The sequence below is a fragment of the Dendrobates tinctorius genome, unplaced genomic scaffold, assembly GCF_039654945.1.
Source record: "Dendrobates tinctorius isolate UK_male_01 unplaced genomic scaffold, ASM3965494v1 ptg000103l, whole genome shotgun sequence".
In the NCBI taxonomy this organism is placed as follows: domain Eukaryota; kingdom Metazoa; phylum Chordata; class Amphibia; order Anura; family Dendrobatidae; genus Dendrobates; species Dendrobates tinctorius.
This window is the reverse complement of record NW_027361771.1, coordinates 22,048,353-22,060,619: the sequence shown is the minus strand read 5'-3', so window position 1 is coordinate 22,060,619 and position 12,267 is coordinate 22,048,353. Positions and strand designations below refer to the sequence as shown.

The 12,267-nt window shown below is 41.6% G+C and overlaps 1 protein-coding gene across 3 annotated transcripts in view; it reads left to right on the top strand.

The window, feature by feature from the left end:
- CCDC57 (coiled-coil domain containing 57) overlaps positions 1–12,267 on the top strand; it is a 151,525-nt gene that overhangs the window by 104,004 nt on the left and 35,254 nt on the right. For all 3 annotated transcript variants that reach the window (XM_073588142.1, XM_073588144.1, XM_073588143.1), the window contains exons 13-17: positions 1,759–1,859; positions 2,529–2,729; positions 6,385–6,441; positions 6,654–6,864; positions 11,149–11,270. In XM_073588142.1, coding sequence (XP_073444243.1) covers positions 1,759–1,859; positions 2,529–2,729; positions 6,385–6,441; positions 6,654–6,864; positions 11,149–11,270 — 692 coding nt within the window. The remainder of the gene's footprint in view (positions 1–1,758; positions 1,860–2,528; positions 2,730–6,384; positions 6,442–6,653; positions 6,865–11,148; positions 11,271–12,267) is intronic.

Sequence of the window (12,267 nt, the reverse complement as noted above, 5' to 3'; positions counted from 1 at the left end):
GATACACTGATCAATCATTAATAATAATAAAATATACCACCAGTGTACAGTGAAATTAGTGATTACACACTAATTAAGATAGAATAAACCAACCAACCAATCACGAGACCTAGTAACCATAGAAAACCAGACAGGGTGTACTTAATTAATAATATTTTTATTGTACAAGTGGTTACTTAAAAACCAATTAAAAACAAAAAAGTGCACGTATAGGAACGATTTAACAAAATTGTAAAATAAAATTGGACCCAATTACATATAAAATATGCATACCTCATATATTATAAAGTGATCATTTTCCAAAAAAAAGAGGATATTTAATATATTAAAAGTGCAGATATATAACATTATGACAAAATAAATCACAATCATAAAAAGTGCAATGTGCGATGTGCAAAATATACCACACAGTGATTATATATCATATGCAAAAAATTATAAAAAAGAAAAAAGAACACCTGTGCCTTTGAAAAGTCAAATGTGTATATCCACAAATAATTTTTAACAAGTGACTCAAGACAATCACATTTACAATATAAAGTGCATTGTGCATGTGCAATTTTTAAAACCATACACATATGGAGCAACCAGTGTCTTTTTTATATACAGTGCAACCAATTATATTTCATAGAGGATTTGCATAAATAGATCCTATACCTTTAAGGGTCACCACGTCCCTATCACGCGCTCCCCGACGCGCGTTTTGGAATCCTTCCTTCATCAGGGGGTCGGAATCCTTCCTTCATCATCCTGATGAAGGAAGGATTCCGAAACGCGCGTCGGGGAGCGCGTGATAGGGACGTGGTGACCCTTAAAGGTATAGGATCTATTTATGCAAATCCTCTATGAAATATAATTGCTTGCACTGTATATAAAAAAGACACTGGTTGCTCCATATGTGTATGGTTTTAAAAATTGCACATGCACAATGCACTTTATATTGTAAATGTGATTGTCTTGAGTCACTCGTTAAAACATTATTTGTGGATATATACATTTGACTTTTTAAAAGCACAGGTGTTCTTTTTTTCTTTTTTATAATTTTTTGCATATGATATATAATCAATGTGTGGTATATTTTGCACATCGCACATTGCACTTTTTTATGATTGTGATTTATTTTGTCATAATGTTATATATCTGCACTTTTAATATATTAAATATCCTCTTTTTTTTGGAAAATGATCACTTTATAATATATGAGGTATGCATATTTTATATGTAATTGAGTCCAATTTTATTTTACAATTTTGTTAAATCGTTCCTATACGTGCACTTTTTTGTTTTTAATTGGTTTTTATGTAACCACTTGTACAATAAAAATATTATTAATTAAGTACACCCTGTCTGGTTTTCTATGGTTAATAGGTCTCATGATTGGTTGCTTGGTTTATTCTAACACCGATCTTGGGAGTTCAGGCAGAAAAGACAACTAACGCATTCACTCATTCGCTCTGATCATTTCCTCAGAACAGACTCGGAAACATCTAATCTACCCGTTTGTATGATGGGAATAAAATTAACAATTAAAAAAAGGATTTAGCAAAACCTGGTTTATGTACTTTTGGAACATGTGGTGAGAAGTGCTCCCAACGTAAAACTATTGGGTCTGCCATACCTTCCTACGCAGTGGGCCACCTCAAAAAAATAGATGACGTATTGAACGGTCTGATTTTCATCTATATGTGAACATAAAGCAGAAATGTGATGGATAGAGAGTCTTAATGAAATGCCCTTATTATATTTGCTTTATTTCAGGAGCATTAAGAGCTGACAAAGTGGCGTCGGCTGCGTCTCATAAGAAATTGGAGGCAAGAACAGCTCACTTAGAGTCTCTGGTTACAGAACTCACACAGAAGGTTCGTTCCTAAATGGACTAAGAAGAGTCCAGGCAAAACCAGGCAGTTAGGCGTATTTGTAAAGACGGTCTAATTCTTAGTAAGGTCTGTTTACACCAAAGGATTATCATGAATAACCTTTCCGAGAAACACTCATTTCACAATAATTTGTAAGTGTAAACAGGCTGCCAATCGCTTGATGAACGAGCAAAATACTTATCGTCAGGTGAAATGATCTTTTGTGCTGCACGAAAGATCCTCTATATTCTGTGTAGCCAGGACTTGTGCTGCCCAGAACAATGGCACTGAATGACACCAAATGATCTATTTGGTCACTCAGTTCACATCGGGCCTGGGTAAATAGGCAATTACAAGTCGTGTAATACCATAGGCTAGATGCTCTTCAAATGTAGATTTGTCGTAAAGGTCCACGCTGTTTGATAAATCTAGTGCATCTTTAGACTTACTCTAGGTGTAAACCACCTGGCACCTGTGATACAACTTTTTGCCAAAATTTTAGCCCATTTGACCCATTGGACCTGCAGCAGCTGGATGTATAAGTCATGGAAAAGTTGTGTATACACAACTAAATCAGATTAGTAGAACTTTATTTCACATCTTTATCTCCCTCCCTATTGCGCTGTCTTCTCCTCTTAGCTGTTTCCTACTGCTTTCTATCATGTTCCTTAGGTCCAGCAGAAGCAGGCAGAAATCAGTCAGCTGCAGTTTCAGCTGAACAGTGAGACCCGACACAACCAAGCCACCATCTCCAGCCTGCGGCACCGGCAGTCTGAGCTAGAGATGCAGCTCACCGAGGCTCGGAAAGAGGCAGAGGAATTTTTCAAAGGAAATCTGAAGCAAAACCTGGAAACGGTGGAACTTGGGAATAAGGTTGGCAACACAAAAAATCTGTGTATACAGCTAAAATGACAGGTCTTGTGGCTGCTCTATCCGGTGCACTTTCGATCATCATGAATGCTTTATCCTCTTGGGCCCAGGCTGTATACTAGTTGCATCTACCCATTAGGGCACTAGCTTACTGTGGTATCAGTCTCCACAAAAACTGTTGAAGAACTATGAGTCCTAGCATTCTCAAACAGTCGTGTCTGTGACTGTCATGGTGTGATATAATCTGCACTTTTGTAATAGTGTTTTATAGCATCTAATTTGATATACATTATTTGGATAAAAGAGTTGGAACTTGTACACATTAGGCTGGTTTCACACTAGCGTTTTTTAGCGCTGCGCTTCGTATGCGTTCTGCGCCCCTATCTTTAACATGGGGGTGCATGGCCTAGCGTATGCACGTGTTTGTATGCGTTTTCGTGCGCATGCGGTTTTTTGTAGTGTGCGCCTAGGCGCGCCGGACGCAACCTGTTGCATTTTTGGTCCGTCTGACCTGTCTCAAAAAAACGCATGCGCACAGAATGCGCAATAAAAACACATTACAGTCTATGGGAACGCAGGCGTTTAAAATCGCATGCGTTTTAAGAGTTAACATGGCTAGAAACAGGCTAAAACGCATGCGCCTTACAACAAACGCATACAAAATGCATGATGCATTTTTTGCATGCGATTCTATTGCGCACAAATCGCAGCGCTAAAAAACGCTAATGTGAAAGTAGCCTTACTCCTCCAGGAATGTCCCATTCTAAGCCCATAGGCACTAATTCACCCAACCATGTCTGTATGGACTTTGTGTTGCGCACTGGACACAGTCATGCACAAACACAACATGGCCTTCCTTAAACTGTTCCCATAAAGTTGAAAGGTACAATTGTCCGAAATGTCTTGGTACGCTGAAGTATTAAGATTTCCCTTCACTGGAACTAAATGGCTTAGGTGAATCCCTGAAAAACAACCCATATCAATATCCACACTCACCAAATCTTACATTTGGCACAATGCAGTCAGGCAGGTAACCTTCTGCTGTTCACCAAATCTAGACTTGTCCATCAGAAGAATGATCCGGCACTCCACAAAACACGTTTCCACTTCTGTAGAGGTGGCAGCTTTACACCACTACATCCAAACTCTTGGCATTGTGCTTGGTAATGTAAGGCTTGCATGCAGCTGCTCAGTTATGGAAACTGATCTCATGGAGCTCCTGGCACAGTTTTTGTGCTGATCTTAATGCAAGAGGAGCTTGGTAGTCAGCAGAGCATTGGTGACTTTCATGTCCCTCAGCATCTACAGACCCTGCTTTGTAACTTGATGTGGTCCCTAATTCATGGGTTCCTATACTTTCCACTTTTCAATATTACACTCACAGTTGATTATGGAATATTTAGGAGGAAAGAAATTTCATAAACTGACTCTTACAATGAAGGTCCTATTACAGGACAATGCTGGTATTCATGATCTCTTTCCCTTTCTCTCACAAATGTTAGTAAAGACAGACTGCTCGGCAAGGGGCTGGATTTTATCCACCTGTGGTGAGGGGAGTGAATACAAGGTATTCCAATACAAGTGTGTTCCAATGCTTTTGTCCATATAGTGTGGGCCTTGGAGCAAATAATTGCAGTACCGGTGTGCTTCCAGTAGATGGCAGCATATTTCATGCTTTGTTTGCCTGTTATGTTTATGGTCATTTTGGTAATCCCACCATTGTGATGTGCTCTTATTTTATTAGTGGAGATCCTCCATGACATTTTCTATCTTGTATCAGCAAAATGAAGTCCATCATCTAAGGATGTTTTCCTAACCCATTTTTATGGAAGACAATCCTTAGGATGCCTCAGATGCTCCCAAAACACGGCAGATCTCTCAAAACCTACAGCGGCCGTCGGCCGCGACCAAGTACTACGGATCCACCCCGGATAGTACACCGACACGGCCACTATAAAGATTATGCATCTGCCGTGTTCCTGCAGCTTCTGAGAAGCCTCCAGTAGCATTCACACCCTCATCGATCAGGTATTGATGGCCTGTCCTAGGGGATAGGTCATCAGTAAATGGTGGCCAATCCCGTTAAAAGCAAATGATCGTTATGGCCAATTAATCATCTGAAATGAATTTGTATGTGCTTGATGCCTTAGTTCGATAGTCAAATGAAAGATCTTTACATCCTTGAACAATCTGTTATTGAAAGAATGTTCCTTCAGTGATTGTACATTTGTTGCCCGGTGTCTTTGAACATGAATGGCCAGGTGGAAGGACTAATGGCAAACATGGACTAAGATGTGTATGACTGAGTCGCCATAATCATTCACCAGACGATCGATTGATTGTTCAATCACCAAACTGCTGTTATCTATTGTGTGTGGCTGCGATGACAGCTAAATTTACAGTTATTGCCGAAAGTGTTGGCACCGTTGAAATTGTTCCAGAAAAGGAAGTATTTCCCACAGAAAATTATTGCAATTACACGTGTTTTGTTACACACATTTATTTCCTTTGTGTATATTGGAACAACACAAAAAAAACAGAGAAAAGAAGGCAAGTTGAACAGAATTTCACACAAAACTCCAAAAATAGGCCATACAAAAATTGTTGGCCCCTTCAACTTAATATTTGGTGGCACATGCTTTGGAATAAATAACTGACTCATTGCTGGCCACTTCAGAACTTTCCATCCAAACAGTAGAATGGTGTGCTGTACCAAAAAGCTCTATCTTGGTCTCATCTGTCCGCAAGACACTTTTCCAGAAGGATTTTGGCTTACTCATGTACATTTTGGCAAACTTTAGTCTAGCTTTTTTAGGTTTCTGTGTCAGCAGTGGGGTCCTCCTGGGTCTCCTGCCATAGCATTTCATTCAAATGTCCACTGAGAGTTCACTCTACCACTGATGCACCCTGAGCCTGCAGGACAGCTTGAATTTCTTTGGAACTTGATTGGGGCTGCTTATCCACCATCTGGACTATCCTGCGTTGCAACCTTTCATCAATTTTTCTCTGCCGTCCACATCCAGAGAGATTCGCTACAGTGCCATAGTTTGTAAACTTCTTGATTATGTTGCGCACCGTGGACAAAGGAACATCAAGATCTCTGGAGATGGACTTGTAACCTTAAGATTGTTGATATTGTTCAACTATTTTGGTTATCAAATCCCCAGACAATTCTCTTCTTTCTGTTCTCCATGCTTAATGTGGCATACACAAACACACAATGCAAAGATTGAGTAAACTTCACCTTTTTTTATCTGCTTACAGGTGTGATTTTCATATTGCCCACACCTGTTGCTCGCCACAGGTGAGTTTGTATAAGCATCACATGCTTGAAACAAAGATGTTTACCGCAATTTTGTTTCTTTTTTTTGGGTTTTGTGTGAAACAATTTCTAACTAGCCTTTTTTTTCCTTTTTTTGTGTTGTCCCAATGAACACAAAGGACATAAACGTGTATAACAAAACATGTGTAATTGCAATAATTTTCTGGGAGAAATATTTCATTTTCTGGAACAATTTCAATGGTGCCAACACTTTAGGCCATGACTGTATGTGAAAACCACATTATTTATAGTCTTGCATGGAAAGCAGCCCAGCATGCTGATTATATCACGGCTTTTGTAATAGGATTACTATATCATAGCATTACTGATTTGTAGGTTTCTGCCCTGAAGTTGGAGCTGGCCAGTCAGCGGGTCCCGGTGGTCCTCAGCGAGGTATGTACTTACGTTATGGAAAATGTTCTGCTTTCCACAGGAGACCACTTGTTTTGGGTTGGCGCTCTGTGGCACTGCCCAGTGGCAGGTGTATACGGTACTTGTGAACGCCTCCAGGGGCCTGTATCATCGAGACAGCCTCTATATTTATGTTTCAACCCTTTCCTAGTCTTTTTATTGTGTTGGTTTATGAAGTGTTACTTTACTTTTAGTCCTCGACCGTAAAGGAGCTTCGGGAAGAGATCCTAACTCTTCGTCAGCAGCTGGGGGCCCTCACGTCCCCAGGCGGTGGTCCTTCTAACCCTTACACACTCCGAAACAAACTGAAGGAAGCAGTGAAGAAAATTTCTCAGCTGAGTTTGGAGAAACAGCAGCTTATTGACATGGGGAACAGACTGCGAGCGGAACTGGCTGCGGCAGAAGGTGAATTAGTACTGTTGTGTCAGGACGGTACTGGAAATAATAAGCGTTATCATATTGGCAATAAATAAAAAAGAGCTGCATCTGAAAAAGCACTAACGGTTTTACTGAGGTTTTCAACACAGTGGTTGTTTTTAAAGTGAAAACCTTTTTTTTTTTTTAGTTTACATGTTCCATTTATAACATCCGGTTTTAAAGGGAATGCGGTTTGAAAGATTGTTTCCACCTGTACTTAGTGCAGCATAATGTAGGGGCAGTGATCCTGATTCCCGCAATGCATCACTTACTGGGCTGCTTAGTATAGTTAGTATGTTTTGATACAGTCACTGATTTATCAGAAGCAGATTATCAATAGGAGTCCTCCATATTCATGAGCTCTGTGTAACCCCTCCCCCACCGATTGGAAGCTTTTTTGTGAAAGCTGCCAATCAGTGATATGGCCCGGGTTATACAGAGCTCAGTATTCAGAGAAATGCTAGATCTGCATCAGATAAAACGCATTTATCAAAATGATAGCAAGCAGCGCAGTAAGTGATACATCACTGCAATTAGGGTATCTGCCCCTATATTATGATACTTTTAGATGAGGCAGCAAAAAAAAATCAGTGACAGATTCCCTCTAACAGCACTTCAACTGCAACATGTGAAAACAACCCAATAAACAGGTAATTGATTTAGATGACACTCCTTAGGCCCTTGGCTATCACCATTATCAGCACCCTCACATGGTAGTATTCATTGAATGGAAATCCAGAGGTCAGGAATAGATTCTGATCTACCGTGATTACACAGGTACAAGCCTCTACACCGTACAGTGGGATCACATGGCTCTTTACAAGCTGTGCACTAAGGCTATGTGCACACGTTGCGGATTCCGCTGCGGTTTTTTCCGAGCGGAAACGCAGGTAAAACCGCAGGTAAAGTGACCTGCGGTTTTCCTGCGGTTTGGTCTGCGGTTTTGCCCTGCGGTTTCACACCTCTACTATGTTAAAGGTGTGAAACCGCAGCGGAATCCGCAGAAACAATTGACATGCTGCGGAAAAAAAACCGCAGCAAAACCGCACCGTCAGCACAGCGTTTTTGAAACCCCATAGGGTTTCATTGTACTGTACTTGGTCAGCGGAACTGCTGCGTTTCCGCAGGGGCAAAAACGCTGCGGAAACGCAGCAGAATCCGCAACGTGTGCTCATAGCCTTACACCAAAGGTTTCCATTCAATGACAAACAGCAGAGGTCTTCAGACTATGAGGAAATTATATAGAGAGATGCATAAAGTTATCAGTGAAAACAGACACTTCTCTTATTGTTGGCCATCGGGCTGCACTTGCTGAACTGAGATTATAGTAAAAGTATGTAGTAGATGATTCCCGTTCACCACTCCATTATCTCTGTGCTCTCTTGAGGCAACCAGATGTTTCTCCTGAGTGATTTCATTATTAATCACAAAATATTTTGAACAAAAAAAACTATGATTTGGCTACAAACTGCATTTATCAAGCTAAAAATTGGGAAAGGCGTAAAACCAATCATGCCATTAATAGTAAAAAAGATAAAGATAGTCTTTTTCTCCTCACCCATGACTGCACCTGAGAGAGTGAGATCTGCGCCTATTACTGGACAGAAAGCCAAGAGCACAAAATATAAGGGCACCTCCCACTTTCACCTTCAATGTGGTTTCCTGTCCTTTGGATGTAGGAGCCTTGAGCACACGGCTGGAGCAGCGTAATCATGGAACACCATGGTGTGTACTATAGCAAAGTCTAGTAGGAATGGCAATGAGTAGAGGGGCCCGGTTGGGTGCTGAAATGCTAACTTCAGTTTGGGAAAATCTAGATGTCAGGCCTTGTGTTTCGGTGGGCCAGCAGCCTTGTGTTTTCACTTGTATAGCGTCCTTGTGATTCCCACATGTCTTCCAGCTGAGTGTTTCTCGTGTGACCTTGTAGCCTGAAATTCCTCGTTTGCCCTTGCAGCTTTGCATTTCTCGTTTAGGTTGCACTTTGGCTTGGTTGGGGCACCTGTTTTGTGAGCAGGAGATCCAGAAATCAGTTCTCATCAGTGCTTGGTGTTCATGTTCTCTGTAGTATGTGTTGCGGTTGGCCACCGGCCTCGTGTTTTTGGCCAGCCGCCTCTTGTCTGGCCTCATGTCTTGTATGTTGGGTCGGCTGCTTCATGTCTGGCCTCATGTTTTGTGCCTTGGGCTGGCTGCCTCATGTCCAGTGTTTTAGCCTGTCTTCTCATGTGTGGTGTTGGCCTGCCACCTTGGGTATATCCTCATGTCTCCTATTTGCTATGCCACCTCATGTCTGGTGTTTGGCCTGCTTGTTGGTTTTCTGGCTGCTTCGTAGTTGTTGATTAGCCTGGCTCTGCTCCCTCAGGTCTAGAATTTTCTTCAGCTACCTCTGCTTCATGGCATGACTTGATGGAGCCTTCAGTGGAGCATGACTTCGTGGTATGTACAACTTTAGGGGCCATGGCTTTTGCCTAGTTAGTCAGCCAACTTGTGGCTTCTAGGCCTGTTTTCACTACTGTCTCAAAGCTTCACTACCCTTTACTAGGAATACTATTGATGTTTGTAAGGATGGTTTCCAGGTTAGGCCTCTTTCACACTTCAGTTTTTTGTGTCAGTTAAAATCCGCCAAAAAGGCGGAAAAACGGATCCGTTCCTAACTGATGAGAACAGATGGCACAGGATCCGTTTTTTGACGGATCCGCAGAATGAAGAATTGTAAAGGAACCGCTGGCCGGGAAGGAGAGAGAGAGAGAAGATAGGATGTCAGGGTTAATTTTCTCCCTGACTTCCTTTCTCCGGCCATGCGCACTGGAAAATGCGGATCCAACACCAAAAAAAAGTTGCAAGGTCCGTCCTGGCATGCTGGTGGACGCAAAAAAATTTGGCGGATCCGCAACAAAACGGATCCAACGGATGGCCATCCGTCAAGATCCGCCAGTAATGCAACTCAATGGGGAAAAAAACTGATCCGCAAAAAAAAATGGCCGATCCGTTTTTTTCAAAACCTGGCGGATTTTGACTGATGGTCAAAAACGGAAGTGTGAAAGAGGCCTTATACTGTCAGTCTGTAGAGAGTCTACTAGACAACAAGGAGGGGCCTTAATAAAATATAGTCCTGGGGTAGCTGGTAAGTCCAACAGTTTTCCAGTCCATCCCTCATACTTGGATAACATATTAAACTGGTCCACATTTAACACCTCTGTCCCAGTTTGTCCTCTTGGTAGGCCACTAGGAACCCTAATCAGGGCCTTGTTTTGGTTACCACGGTCTTTGACTTCTGCTTTCATTAATATGCTAAGTCTTAATACTAATTCCTATATACTTCAGTTGTTAGGTGATTTAACAAGTACAGAATATCTAAATTAAATCTGAGGAAGATAACCAACCATACATATAAGTGAGGTCTATAAATATAGGCCCTCTCTAAAAAAAAAAAAAAAAAAGTTATTGTAATCAGTATAAGGACTCTTTTTACTCTTGTTGGTGCTCCAAATTGATAGAGACATTATCTTGATTGAATGATATCTAAAACGTTCGCAATTTTCCTTCCTTAAGCACTATCCAGTGAACTAGGATGTTCTTGGGCTCTTTCTTCAGGTGTAAGATCTTACTGGGGTGCTCTCTCCCTATCGGAGGGTCCCTTAGTTATCGTTTCTCAGGTGATTTTATGGGTCAGGGGAAAAAATGCTAATTACTGTCCGGTAATTTGATTTTCCTGAAACCCATGACAGCATCCCTATTTATTCCCTCCCACTGGCTTATGGTTGGTGGTGGTTCTCAAGCTTCTGTTCTCACAATGAAGAATGGGCTTGAGTGAATGTATAAATGATATCAATAATAATGATGAGAATTTGGGTGACTTCTTGGAAACCACATTGAAGGAGGAAGTGGGAGTTGCCTTTTTATTTTGTGCTTTTGGCTTCCTGCCCAATGATAGGGGTGGATCCCACTATCTCCGGTGCTGTCATGGGTTTTAGGAAAGTCAAATTACCGGTAAGCGTCAATTTCCCATTTGTTATTTAATAAAGGCCGTTTGTGGCTGTAACGTTGCATCTTACTCTGCATATGTTGTGATTAATACAGAAGTCTATTGAGGAATACATCTGGTGCCTTCAACGCTTCTCACACTGTAGTAAAAGAACATGACTGTGGGTTTTTCCATCTATGCTTTTTGGTGTTCCTTTTATAAGTAAACTTGGTGACCCGCCTCCAAAGTATTGTTAACCCTTTCAGTTTTCATCCATGTATATCGTATATAGTAAATGCTCCCCTTTGCAGGAAATACATCAAAGGAACCCGTTCCTCAAGTTATCAAAACTCCTCCTTCTAAACTTCACCCACCAGAGATGCAGAATCGCCTTTCAGCACTGGAGGGTCTTCAGTACCAGCTAACCTCACAGGTAGGCTATCGTTGGCATAAGACTTTTGCCGAGATTCTGTCAGTATTACTAGTCCTTTTCTTTCCAACATTCTTGCACAGTGGGGGTTCTGCTATAATACTGTATACAGGAAACGTGCTGCCTCCTTAAAATAGGGGGATCAGGAATGGATAGGGGGAGAAAAGAGCAATACAGACAGCTGTAATTGGGCCTCTGGTAATTTCAATTCCTGAACTTCAAAGTTGTCATCAGAGGTTGAAACATTTTGCACTTGCTCTTAGAAGTGACATGCTATTAAACATCAGAATGGGAATATCCATTTTCCCATCTAATGCTGTATTATTTGAGTGGAGATGCATATGTGTAGTAATAATGTATCCCTGTAGTACATAGTAACAATATACGCTGCGTGTGGGAAAGCCATTGAACATAAAAGGAGATTTTTGTGTACTCACCGTAAAATCTCTTTCTCTTAGCCTTTAATTGGGGGACACAGAACCGTGGGTGTTATGCTGCTGTCCACTAGGAGGCGACACTATGCATAATCTGAAAAAGATTAACTTTGGCTCCTCCTCTGCAGTATACACCCCTGGACGGCGTCAGCCTTCTCCAGTTTTGTGCAAAAGCATTAGGAGGAATATACCAGAAACATAACCATGCCTGTAAAAAAAAAGGCTACTATAAACAGGCTCAAACAACAATATGAGAACCCAACCGTAACAACGGCCCGCAAGGGCTACAGGGTGGGAGCTGTGTCCCCCAATTAAAGGCTAAGAGAAAGAGATTTTACGGTGAGTACACAAAAATCTCCTTTACTCTGTCGCCTTATTGGGGGACACAGAACCGTGGGACGTCCTAAAGCAGTCCCTGGGTGGGAAGCAGTGGACGAATATTGTGCCGACAGTCCCCTAGACTTGGAGTACTGCCGCCTGCAGGACCCGTCTACCCAGGCTCGCATCCGCTGAGGACTGGGTATGCACTCTGTAGTGTTTTGTAAATGTGTGCAGGTTAGTCCAAG